Source organism: Sinohyriopsis cumingii, chromosome 11 (assembly GCF_028554795.1).
Source record: "Sinohyriopsis cumingii isolate HCF-2022 chromosome 11, ASM2855479v2, whole genome shotgun sequence".
NCBI classification, from domain to species: Eukaryota; Metazoa; Mollusca; class Bivalvia; order Unionida; family Unionidae; genus Sinohyriopsis; species Sinohyriopsis cumingii.
The window spans coordinates 111,098,340-111,110,801 of record NC_142971.1 but is presented as its reverse complement, the minus strand read 5'-3'; the positions used below and the strand labels follow the sequence as shown (position 1 = coordinate 111,110,801).

At 40.2% G+C, this 12,462-nt stretch overlaps 1 protein-coding gene across 1 annotated transcript in view; it reads right to left on the bottom strand.

The window, feature by feature from the left end:
- Positions 1 to 12,462, bottom strand: part of LOC149789295 (uncharacterized) — a 56,321-nt gene that overhangs the window by 19,694 nt on the left and 24,165 nt on the right. The window contains exon 7 of the mRNA XM_089975501.1: positions 11,207 to 11,302. Within this exon, the coding sequence (XP_089831627.1) occupies positions 11,207 to 11,302 (96 nt within the window). The remainder of the gene's footprint in view (positions 1 to 11,206; positions 11,303 to 12,462) is intronic.

Here is a 12,462-nt window from a genome sequence, read left to right as displayed (position 1 = left end):
TGTACTTACAAATGTCAGTGACAAATGACTTACACGCAAAAGCTTCATCACTGGAGCATGAAACATACGTCACTGTGACCTATTTTTGTCTGTAATGTGTATTATCCAAAAAAAGGAATAAATTCATCAAGTTTCATGAATATAAATTCAATGGTTTCAGAGAAACAGGGCTACCATCATTCCTGTAAATATCTGGACCATCACTGGAGCATGAAACATAAGTCACTGTGACCTATTTTTGTCTGTAATGTGTATTATCCAAAAAAAGGAATAAACTCATCAAGTTTCATGAATGTAAATTCAATGGTTTCAGAGAAACAGGGCTACCATCATTCCTGTAAATATCTGGACCATCAATAGTACATATAACTTCCTGACATCATATACATTGTTGCAATGTAGACAAAAGAATGTTTGACTTACATAAAAAATTTAATCAATGAACAGATGATTGTCAGACTGGAAAATGATTTGATAACCTAATTATTGTGTGAATTAACTAAAGGTGCTGTCCATTGGCTGTGTAAAAATAGATGATCAACTCAACAAAGTTCCATAAAGAAGGCAGTCAACATCTATGACACATGACTTTTAGTTTTTGTCATCTTAGTTTTTATTTAATAACAAATTTTCCTTTCATAACCTCATTCTGAATGTAGTCAGCTATATTGGGACCTATATTACCATTAAAAATAACTATATTCTGTGATTCAATTCATGAACCAGTCTAAGGAATATGGCTCATTTGCATATTTGGAGAAATCCTCACCTTATTAAGAACTGTACCTATATGTCAAGATCATTTCAAGTAATTTTGCAAAACTTGAACTTATCCTCCAAATTAGCAGGAGTGAGATAATTCACATAGATGAAAATCATTTTAGTTATCAGTGATTTTAAATCAACCTTTAAGGTCTTTTCAGGCTGCTCCATTTGATCAGGACTGCTCCAGTGGACTGAGCGGTTAGAGCATCCACCTCAGATGCAGGAGGTTGTGGGTTCCAACCCTGGCTGAGTCATACCAAAGACTTACAAAAATGGTACTAGCAGCTGCCTTGCTAGGCACTCAGCATTATGAGATTAGTGTAGGAATTGGTCAGCCTGGTGTCAGGATAACGTGACTGGGTGGGACATCATGCTACATGTCTTCAGCATGATGCCCTAGTGCTAGACATCACTATAAACTGCCACACTGCAGAAATGATAGCAATATGACTGAAAAATTATGAAAGTTACATTAAAAATCCATATCACACACACACAAACCATTTGATCAGGACTCATTTTGGTCACCATATCCTTCAGCTTACACTGCATGAATGTTTTACAGTTCTTTTCTATTTTAGTGCACTGTGCTATCACAAATGTACAGCTCTTCCCATTATAATGTACTGTACTCTCATAAATGTACAACTCTTCTCCATTATAGTGCACTGCACTATCATAAATAAACCGCACTTCCCCCTTATAGTGCACTGTGATATCATATATGTACAGCTCTTCCCCCATTATAGTGTACTGTGATCTCACAGGGATTGCACTGGGCTTCGTCAATGTCGCAAACTGTGATTTATTTTCCTTACTGGTAACAAAGTATACCATCTGGTGATTTTAATTGCAACATTTTGGGCTATTAAAACTGTATATAGTTTTGGCTTTGGAATGGAGAAATTCAAAGGCACCATGACAGGAAGCCACAAACTTGGATATAAAATTTTACTGGAATCTATTGTTACATAAATAAATCCTTTTGTTCATATTGACAAACCGCCCTAACACAGCACTGTTATATCATAATCCACTTATGCTGATGTCTGGCCTTAGTACTGTATGCCGTAATTTAACTAAAATATTTGTGCTACCTGATTATTGACCACCTCTGAAGGCAGAAATGGGGACAAATTGACCAGAAGACAGCAACATTTTTTCTTTTTGTCAACTGTAGCAAAAAAATAGTCTTGCTGAAACTCAAAGAAAACTGATAAACTCTGAAGCACTAGATCATTCTGTATATATACTAAGAAATTTTTAACAAAATGCAGTCTCAGTCAATGTTCTATGATTATTTAATGTTGCTGCAGCAATAACAAATGGACATTTGTTTGGTCCTTCAGACGGCCTTCAATAACACATGCAACTTCATCAAAGCAAGCCGAAGACCTCTGATCAAATAAAGTCGGCAATAAACTTAAATAAAAGCATTGTTTAATTTTTCATAGTGATTGGAACATATTTATTGTGCCGTGAAAGTTTCATCTTTGCAACAAAAAAGTTCATGCTTACGGTCGCTACTAATGGTAGTGTAAAACCTAAATTAAAAATCCAATATTTTGAAACAACAGATATTTGGCTGTCAAGTTAAATGAAGGTGGGACATCTCGCAAGAATGTTTGTTAAACTTTTTAATTTGTTCAAATTTTCATTTCCCTAGGAATAGCCTCATCCTCTTGGCAGCCTTAGCATCATGGTAGTTGTTTCTGGCTGACCAAACTCTAAGCCAATTGAAGTACATGTAGCATAAAAACAACTATACAGTGACGTTCTACTAGGATAATGAGTATATATCTGAGTGAATTGTTGCGTGAAACATGTTTGTTCACAATGGGATATAGATCAAACAAGGACTACCATTGTTTATATATATATATATATATATATATATATATATATATATATATATATATATATATATATATATCTGTCTCTGTGTGTGTGTGTGTTGTATTTTATAATGGGATTTGACTGATACGAGAATTTTCTAATATATGACTCAAATTCATGGATTTTTTATATACATGTACATTATTTACACATTGTGGGGTGTACTACACAAATGTAAGTTGTCAATAGACAAGTATATTTCAGACTAGTTGTCTCCATTTAATGAAAATTTCCATTCTATTTTTTCTTCTCTCTCTCTCTCTTTGTAAATCCTAGTCACCGATAACAGGTCACCTAAAAAAGTTCACTTGTATGTGAAAATTCAATTTATTTTCAGCCCACTTCCCACCATCACTTATCTTAAAATTCACTTATATTGACAATATTACCTTGGTCCCAAGGGTGTTGAGATAAATGAATAGTAATGTATCATGAAAATGGCGATATTTTTTTTTAATTGGCAACAAAATATTGGAGTTGGTAATTTTTTTGGCGGCCACTTTTATAAAGTCATCGCCAACCCTGTACCATATATGTACAGTTCTTCCCCAATACAGTGCACTGTGCTATCACATATATACAACTCTTCCCCATTATATTGAACTGTGCTAAAATGCAAATCAAGATATATTAAGGTAACAATATGGACTCCTTGAGAAAAATTATACAAATAATTTTGAGCACGCATTAGCTCAAAACTTAACATTTAAACCACTTTACATAATTTACCAGAACTAAAGCTGTCAAAATTTTAGAAAACTTCTACCAGGTACTAATGGTCCTAATGAACAGTTACTCAGGTACTTGATCAAAGGGAAATTGTATTAAATGTGTACAAACCTGAAGTTAAGTCCACATTTTTTTAATTTACAGTATCCTATAAATATCACTACCTAATGACATCTGGTACAAAGTCCAAGAATTCATTCCAACTGTCCGATAAAATTCTGAAATCCTCCATCGTTGGCTAGTAAATCGTTGAGGTCTAGTCATCATAGTCATTGAGGTCTAGTCATCAAAAATGTCATCCAACTCCTTTCTTTGGCCTCACTGTCACATGTGGATGCTTATTTAGAAACTGAGCTTGTAACATTCTTATCATGCAATCCGTGAAATCTATTCTAGACTGTAAATGAAGATATCAGCTGTGCGGCAAGATCAAATAACCCCCTCCTCTGTTACTTGCCACTGTACCACATTCGCTGCTCAATCAGAGTTGTCATGTGAGAAAAAAAGCTGCTTGGCACAGAGCAAGTACATGTATTTGCAGCTCAATCAAAAGGACTGTCAACTTGAAAACAAAGTGAGACTGTGCTGCCTTTACAAGCACTGTTAAAAAACTTGTATAGGTAAATGGGTACCCTATGGCTTATTTTGTTATGCTGGATCTTATCAACAGGTGGGTATCTCAGTACCTGGATCCCAACTCGCATTTTTAGCCAGAATATGTTTTTACAAACAGATCTGGACATTAATTAACCACTATTGTATTTAGTCAATGTCATAAATTGTATTACAAAAAGGCTTTGCAATACACCTTATATTTGCAGATACACACTGCTATGAGCAATTTTCATAGGGGACAGTGGCAATAACTGGCTTCATTGCAAAAGCTTTTTAAAAATTCTTGGAATCACATTTTTTAAATATGGTAAAGTATGCTGCAAGGCGAGTGTGGAAGGACAGCTAAGTCCACAGTAAAACATTGTATACATTTTTTTTATAGTAAGGAACTGTCATAACCAAATTTAAAAATGGCAAATTTATTTGATTCAGAAACCACTTCAGACCCTTGACAGTGTCTTGCAAATGCCATTGCGAAGAAGGGTCCCAATGGTGTTAAAGCATAGAATTGGCTCATCAAAAGCAGCGACCTGTTCTAGCCAACAAAAGCAGGCATCGTCATAAGAGAAAGCAAATTTTTAGTAAATTATGTTTCTCCGAGAATACTTACCCGATCACATTAAAGTTAGGGATATAAGCCTGCTATCTCTCGAATCCAGCCCAACTAAAAGACGAAAATTTGTCTTTCTGTCTATCTCATATAGACCAAAGGGCAATAACTCTTACCCCTTACCTCCCCTTGCCACCGCCAGGTGTCACTAGTTTTTTAAGCTGAGCGATATATATTATACGAGGATGCTCGCATATAGGGTTTATAAGTAATGTGATCGGGTAAGTATTCTCGGAGAAACATAATTTACTAAAAATTTGCTTTCTCCTTCAAATACACTCCCCGATCACATTAACGTTAGGAGAATAATAGGAGGAGGGAATGCTAAGCATCCTACCTCCACCCCGGGTACCTTCTAGGGAATGATGGCTGGATTCCCCATTTGAACGATAACCCGTTCTCCTAATTTCATCAGCAACACAGCCTAGGGTCCCGTGATATGTGACCCCTATATACGGTTAAGAAGATAGTTATTGAAATCTTCTTACCTACGAAATTTCACTGGTGAATCCAGCGAAGCTGATAGGCTTGCTGATTGTTTTAAATGGGTCTGGTGGTCATCTGGGCTGCCGACACCGGACCTACCAGATTCAAGGTTTGCCTTTGCAAAGCCAAATCTCTGAGATAAAAACTGGAGAAGGTTGACTCTGCATGCCAGCCAACAGCTTCTATTATATCTCGGATCGAAACATAGCGTTCGAATGCAAGGCTCGCTGCAATTGCTCTAATCTCATGAGCTGTAATCTTCATGAGGCGACTCTGATCTTGTGAGACCTCAGAGTACGCTGAGCGTATAACCCACTTCAGCCATGAAGCAAGGGCTTGAGGGGTGATATCCCGTTTACCAGCTTTGACCGGAAGAAAGAGGCGCTTACGTGTCCCGACACGCCTCTGTGCATTTTAAATAGTGTTGAGTGCACGAACAGGATCTTGCATGGCTTTGCTCTTGACTTATCTATGGAAGAGAGCAAGCGAATGACGATTCTTTGATTGCCAATGGATGGTGACCTATTTTTGGCTATAAAGCCCGGTTGCGTCAGGAGGACCACCGAACCATCTGATCTGGACTGAAGAAATTTCGGGTCACTGGAAAGGGCATGTAACTCGCTCACCCTGCATGCTGAAGCTAAGGCTATCAAGAAACATGTTTTGTATGAGAACAGCTTTAACGAAGTGTGGGCTAAAGGTTCAAATTTGTCTGAATTGAGCCATGTTAAAACCCAGGACAGATTCCATTTTGGAAACTGGGTGAAAGATTTTGGTCGATTGAAATCAAAATTGGCTAAAAGATCTGATAGATCTTTGTTATGCCCAATATCACATCTACCATGATGGCGGAATGTGTCTGATATCATGGAGCAGTAGCCTTCGATAGTAATTGGGGCCAACTGTTTCTCCTCGAAAAGCCAGAGAAAAAAGTCGGCCAGTTGAGGGATTGAGACACTCAAAAGGACAATGTTATTGATATGGCACCAGTCCCTGAAAACACGCCACTTTCCCTCGTATGCCTTCAGAGTGGAAGGCCTTCTTGCTCTTGAGATTCTCTCCACAATCGAATGTTTAAATTGTTTGTCTCGCAAGGCTGTCCAGACAAGAGCCAAGCGTGAAGAAGAAGACAGTCCGGGCAGGGGTGGAACACGTGACCGCGGTTGTTTGAGAAGATTTGGGCTGGTTGGAATCTTCCTGGGTAGATCTATCGCTAGATCGAGTAGATCGGTGACCCAGGACTTGTTCCATCTGAGAGGGGCAATCAGAATCATCCAACAGTTCTGACCCCTTAACCTCTGGATTATTTTCGGTACCAAAACTGTGGGAGGGTAGGCGAATGCCCACAACCCCTCCCAGCTGATTGACAGAGCGTCCATGGCCCAAGCCTCTGGGTCTGGAACCGGAGAGACGAAGGTGGGCAACTTGTGATTCCACCTTGTCACAAAAAGATCGATCATCGGACGCCCCCAAAGTGTGCAAATCCGAAGAAAGACTGATTGATGGAGTGACCATTCTGTGTGAATGACTTGACCTTTCCTGGATAGAGTGTCGGCCAAGACATTCAGTCTGCCGGGAATGTGTCTGATTTGTACGTTGATGTGGAGGTTGTCGCAGCAACGTAGAAACTGCCAGATCAGAATGCACAGGTCTGGTGATTTGGTGCCCCCTTGTTTGAGGAGGTAAGTCACCACCACAGAGTTGTCTGACATAATGAGGACAGTTTTTCCTGAGAACTGATCCTTCCAGAAATGAAAGGCATTGATGAGAGCCCTCATTTCTAAAAGGTTGATGTGGAGAGGCCTCTCCCCTGGCTCCCACGTGCCGCTGACTGTAGCGAAGTCCGGCAACAGGTGGGCACCCCAACCATAGGTACTGGCGTCGGTACATACCATTATCTCTGCTTGTGGCATCTCTAGAGGAATCCCCATGGACAGCCAACCGGGGTTGTGCCACTGATGCAGGAATGATCGTATCTCGGGCGTGATCATTATTGTTTGATTGAGGGGACTTGAAAAGGGGTGCAATTGTGCCAGTAACGTCATTTGTAAGACGGCCAAGCGGGATCAAGTCCACTGCAGCATTGAATAATCCGAGGAGTTGCAAGAATTCTCTCGCTGAAATCCACGTCCTGTTGGAAACGGACTCGACGAGTTCGACAATCTGGATTACGCGAGCACGACAAAGCCGTATCAGATTCAGATCAGTGAGAAACTCCATACCCATATGGACAAAATGCTGGGATGGACGGAGATCTGACTTTTTCCAGTTCATGAGAAAGCCTAGATGATCTAAAAGTGCTAAAAGATCGTTTCTGCCTTTGAGCAGAATAGAACTTACCATATGTTTCTGGAAGATGTCGTCCAAGTACACTGCCATCCCTGTAGATGAAGTCGAGCGGAACAGGGTGATGACACAATCCATAACCTTGGTAAAAACCCAAGGGCTGATGTTGAGGCCAAAGGGTAGGACCTGGAACTGATAAACCGCATTGCGGTAAGCAATTTGGAGAAATTTCCGTGACGCTGGGTGGATAGGGACGTGAAAATATGCATTGGTCATATCTAGACTGACGTCATACTTGTCCCGCCGGATGGAAAGACGGATTGATCTCGCCGTTTCCATCTTGAATATCGGTGGTAAAATGTATTGGTTGAGGCGACTCAGGTTGATGATCGGCCTCAACTTGCCGTTTGCCTTCTGGATAAGAAACAGCCTGGAATAAAACCCCGGCGATTTTTTTTTTTCTCCACAATCTCCACTGCATGTTTTTCTATGAGTGACTGTATCTCCTGTTGTAGAATGGTATCCTTCTCCCGATCGGACGGTACGTCCGTGAAGAGGGGAGAGGAGGACAGGGAGGGGGTTGGATAAATGAAATCCGAAGCCCCTCTGAAATGACCTGGACCACCCAATCGTTCTGAGGAAAAAAAGGTGGTCCAGTGGTCCTGAAATTGCAGGAGGTAACTGCCCACAGGTAGGCTGTCCGCGGGTGGTGGGGAGGGTATGTCAACTTTTAGAGTTAGGAGGCTTAAAGACGGAGAAACTTTGTTTCTTACCGCCTCTGTATGGTTGCCTCCTAGCTTGATTAGACTGTTGTCTCCTGGCATTGGGTTGAGATCTATGCTGCACATTTGATTGTAAGGATCCCTTGTCCCTGGTCCGCCAATCATCCCTCCACTGTGGCAGGGGCTGATTTTTTCTAAACGCCTGCGAGGGTTGGGCGGCGAGTTGGAGGGGCAGTTCCCGAGCTGCCTGCTTCCGAACTTCTTCAATTTTTCCTCCAAAGAGTAAAGGCGACCCAAACTGAGTCATCCGTAAAGCCAGAATATGATGGGGCTTGAGCATCATGGACCGCAGACATGTGTCACATCGTATCAGGTCTAAGTTGGCAGAAGCAGTCAACGCATTAGCCATGGAATGGTGAGCTGCCCTGTTAATAACTCTAGCAATAAGGGCCGTCGCTTCCCAAGCGTGGTCACTGTTGGATTTTATGCGAGTCGGAAAATGGCTAATGAAGTCAAGTCTAACATTGAAGACGTAGCGACTACATTCCGGACTAGCTTTGACGTGGCATGGAACACATTTTTTTTCCACTTTGTAAAACAGTGGAGCGGACATGTGAACTGCTGCCATATTTTTGTTCAGGGCCGAAAGATCAGTACTGAAGGCGTCTGAATGAGTTTTGTACCAGCGACACGAGAACATCGCTGGTACTTGGCTTTCTGAAAAGAATGCCTTAGCATTCCCCGGATCACCTATTCGTTCTGATAGACGATCATTGATCTCCTTAATTTTTTGCCAACTGGGGAAGGAGCCGGAAGGACGGCATCTCGTCCTCCCCGTCAAGATCTACAGACGCCTTAACTTTGTAGGCTTGAGTGGCGGTAGGAGGTGGAGGGCATTCTAAAGTTGCCAACACCCTATACATTTCTTCCACTGCCGCCTTGAAGCCAAACTCAGTCCGTTCCATGGTTGGATCTGTGTACGGCTGATTTGCAGGAGTTTCATCACCCTCACTGTGTGCCGAGTCGTGTTCTGGAATAGCTTGCATCTCTGGATAGAGCATACCAGGTGGCATAGATGATGCGATTCCGTCATCCTTGACACTGTCACTAACTCTGCCTTGTGGATAAACCGTGAACATATGGACGGACAGCCCTGCTGGCTGGTTTGTCTGGCTTGTGGTCGGCCTGAATGTTGGCGACGGTCCTGCTATCACCGGTACCGACTGCTCCAATGGCCTGACTGGACGGAGAGATTTCTCACTAAAATCTCTGCCATAGTATTGGTATGTTGCCGGTGGTACACCTTGATCGACGGATTTATAACTAAGATCCCCGAAAATCATATTTGGTCAGACCGTTTTAGCAATAGGGTCCCCATGCTGGGACAGCTGGACGGCCGGTGACGTAGAGGTTATATAATGAAATGGATCCAATGGATCCAGTAAAAACCCCATGCGTCCTGACTTACAGGCCCAAAGGCCATGCTTGGACATGCGGGGGGACTTACACAAACTGGGCAGCCTAAAATTGGGGGAACATTCCCGCAAAGAGTCAGAAAAAGCTGTGGAAGCGAGCGAGGGAAATAAGGGTAATATCTGTCCGGATGTCAATGGCTGTGGACTGTTGTACCCTGTCAACATTATTTTCCTCCATTGCTGCTGATGTTACTGTGGCTGACGGATGCAAATGATGAACTTTAGGTGGAGGGGGGACCCCAACGTTCCCCCTTCCTTCTGGACTACATCAGCCCACATTTGCTTTGTCCAAGTATTACACACGCTGCATGGTATAGATGATGTACACTTGGTACATACAATACAACAGTCATGGTTGTCTTCTTTTGCTGAATTTTTTGCATTTCATGCATTTGGTTGACATTTCTACTGAAACGACACAAGAAAAGAAAACAAAGCACAAATTAGCAATTCAGCATGTTATTAATTCGCTAATACCACAACCGTTACTAACAGAGTAAGCGAAATTAGTCAGTGTCGCATTAACTCTTAATTGACAACATGAGTTCAGCGATAGCGTGTGTAACATGGTCTTCAGTAGATGAAATCCGTACGGGTGACAAAGTCACTCAATTTTGAAAAAATTGTTAAAATAATGTATACAACCTGTAGAAGAATGATTGTCCAACACAATAAATCCAAATTTAACTTCGGATGGTCCAATTTTAATGCTAAGATGGCTTGGATTGTTTGGAGGTATAATATACATGTTATCAGTACAAGCGAAGCTTAAAAACTAGTGACACCTGGCGGTGGCAAGGGAAGGTAAGGGGCAAGAGTTATTGCCTTTTGGTCTATATGAGATAGACAGAAAAGACAAATTTTCATCTTTTAGTAGGGCTGGATTCGAGAGGTAGCAGGCTTATATCCCTAACATTAATGTGATCGGGGAACATATTTGAAGGAGAAATTGAGCCATCTTGATGGAGCTGCTGAGTTCAGGTTGACTGATATGGCATGAAGCTCATGTATTCTACCTGATGCAGCCTGAGTGAAAAGACTGAACAATCTGTTAATGAGAAGTGAGTCAATGAAATTGTGGACTTGGGTTCAAGTAGCACTTTGTTCAGCCATGTTCAATTCAGACAGTGTATCAAAGCTTTGTCTGGAGGAAATAAAGACCAAACGGTTCAAGAGGTTCTTACTTTGGCCGTTATCTCTCCTCTATAATGTAAAAGCATGTCTGAGATTGGAATAATAGCCCATGATGGTGATGGGTGCAGGCATCCCCTCTTAGAATAGCTAATATAGGAAGTATGCTATTTGTGGCTATAAGGTTTATAAATGGATGTGGTTTTGCTTATACCACTGGAAAGTTCTCACAATTACTTCAGAGTAGTGTGCCTTCTCATGAAAGTAATTCTGCAGTTCGTCTTCTTATGTCTTATTAGAAAAAATTTTGTGTAGATACAATATGGGCAGGTGAAGGCTAGCCAAACATAATTCTAACAGTTTTACTCAAAACCACATAAATGCAAGCAAGCATGTAATCACAGTGCACTATCCTTGTGTTCTAAATTTCAACTTAGTCATTCATCACATATATCGATACATGAAAAGGCTATACAACCAAGAATTACTACCTTTGGAATGGCACAGGGTGAAAAAATATCACAAGTCTGCCTGTATATACTTCTGTCTCTAAATGGTACTTTTGACAATGTCAGCCTGCCACGTGCCTGCAATATGAAAAAATGAATTTAATTCAACAAGTTTACAAAATAAAGAAGACCTATCTGTGACTGCCATATACAGAGTAAAAATACAACATCCACTTTCAAATCAATGTATTTTTTATCCTGCAGGATCAATGCCAAACACATAAAATGCTCACTACATTTTTATTAAATATGAAATTACAGATAATAGCTGTGGTTCAAAGAATCAGTCTTTTGACTAACAAATGTTCCGCTAAAATATTTTAGATTATGTGAAATAAAATATGTATGAAATGTTATTAGACATGAGCACTGTCAATTATGTCAAATCAGTTTTCTCTTAATAAACCTGAAACAATTTAACATTAGCATGAATTTCTTCAGTGATTTATAAAGATACAAGATACAATCTATACTGCAAAATCCTATACATAACACATACTACAAGATACAATCTATACTGCAAAATCCTATGCATAACACATACTACAAGATACAATCTATAATGCCAAATCCTATGCATAGCACATACTACAACATCCAATCTATACTGCAAAATCCTATGCATAACACATACTACAAGATACAATCTATACTGCAAAATCCTATGCATTACACATACAAGATACAATCTATACTGCAAAATCCTATACATAACACATATTACAAAAAACAATTGTGATGCAACATCATATACATGCCCATATTATATTCATTTACTTTTGTACCTACAATTTTGCCTGGTTTTGCAAAAAAAGTTCTTTTTTTGTGCCAATATTTGTGGGTATATCTAAGAAATAATTGGCATTCATGGCATAAACAATCCTGATATTTAAATATGATTTAGCATTTCACAGATATATTAAAGAATTCTGAAAAAGTATTTCTGTTTTTTCTGTCCCTATCATTAATTTTCTTTACATGCCTCATTTTCCTATTGGTAGCCTTGCTAATTTGATCTTTTCTGTCAAATCTTGCCCTCAAATGGTTGTCAACTGGAACAACCTGGCTGAAGCCCAAGGTATATTTAATTAGCATGTAAATAACACTGCAGAGCCATGTGGTTCTTGTGCCAATGGATATCATAATTAAAACAAGAATGAACTGTTTATTTAGAGGCATCAATGGATAATGAAATATAGTAGTGCCCTTGCACATGAGTAAGATCACAGTAATCTGGT